We start from the raw sequence: 1,019 nt of genomic DNA on the forward strand, positions 1-1,019 counted from the left end.
CCGCCCGATGTTAGCAGAGTGGCGGCCCCCAAAGACATTTTTTTGTTCCAGCGGTCCAGAGAAGAACCACCTGTCCGGTCACCAGCCGGACGCCGGCATCACCATCGGCCACCTTACGGGGGTGGCCCAAAGATCTGTATGGACTTTTTATAATGGTTCGACAATAGTCAGGACGTTGGCGGCCTTGCTCCTCCTGCTTTCTTGGGGGCAGGGGCGGTGCCTGGGCTGCGCTGGGGGCCACTGGCGTGTGGCTCTGAGGCTGGGCTGGTTTAGACAGGCGGGACTGGTACTGGATGCGACCCCCGCAGCTCCCTGCCAGCCCCTTGGTTGTGGGATTGTACAAAAGGAGCTGGGAGTAATGGCACAACGGACCCCAGCCCCAGCCCAGCGCCCCTCGGCCCCAGGTGCCAGCAGCAGCAGACCCCAGCCCCAGACTTGTTATCGTGCCCCCAAGTTGGTTCCCCCCAACCCTGGCAGTGCGGGGCTCCCCAGATGCCTGGGGCCAGCAGGCCCGAGCGTGTCAGGGGGCAGGTAAGAGCAGTCGGAAAACAGAAGTCACAGAAAAGCTTTATACACAAGAGGCCTCTGGCTGGGCCCCTCCCTGCTCCTGCGGGCCCGGCACCCCCCGGCCCTCCGACAGACCCGCAGCTCCGGGCACGGCCCGCAGAGCCCACACCCCCAGCAGCACCACGCGACCCCACAGCGTTGGAGGCAGCCTCCATCCCCGTCCCCAGGTGGCATGACGATGGGACAGCCCCGGCACCAAGCAGACACCGCCTGCCACCGCCCTCAGCCTCAGTGCCTGACACGCCACGGGGCCGGGCTCTGGCCGCAGACGTGGGGGAGGACAGCTGGGACACAACACAGCAGCCCTGAGCTGCCAGCCACCGGCCAGGCTCCAGCGGCTCTCGCTCACTGCAGCGTGCACACGTCCTGGTCCCCATCATCGTCTTCCTGCAGGGTGGCTGCAGCGCCCTCCTGCGCCGGCGCGGGGGCCTCTGGCGTGGCCGCCTCGGCTG

At 67.1% G+C, this 1,019-nt stretch overlaps 1 protein-coding gene across 1 annotated transcript in view; it reads right to left on the reverse strand.

Annotated features, from left to right (window-relative positions):
• Positions 1-555: 555 nt before the first annotated feature.
• DQX1 (DEAQ-box RNA dependent ATPase 1) overlaps positions 556-1,019 on the reverse strand; it is a 7,538-nt gene continuing 7,074 nt past the window's right edge. The window contains 1 exon segment of the mRNA XM_025191906.1: positions 556-1,011. Within this exon segment, the coding sequence (XP_025047691.1) occupies positions 913-1,011 (99 nt within the window). The 3' untranslated portion in view covers positions 556-912.

The sequence above is a fragment of the Alligator sinensis genome, unplaced genomic scaffold, assembly GCF_000455745.1.
Source record: "Alligator sinensis unplaced genomic scaffold, ASM45574v1 scaffold1334_1, whole genome shotgun sequence".
Classification (NCBI taxonomy): Eukaryota; Metazoa; Chordata; order Crocodylia; family Alligatoridae; genus Alligator; species Alligator sinensis.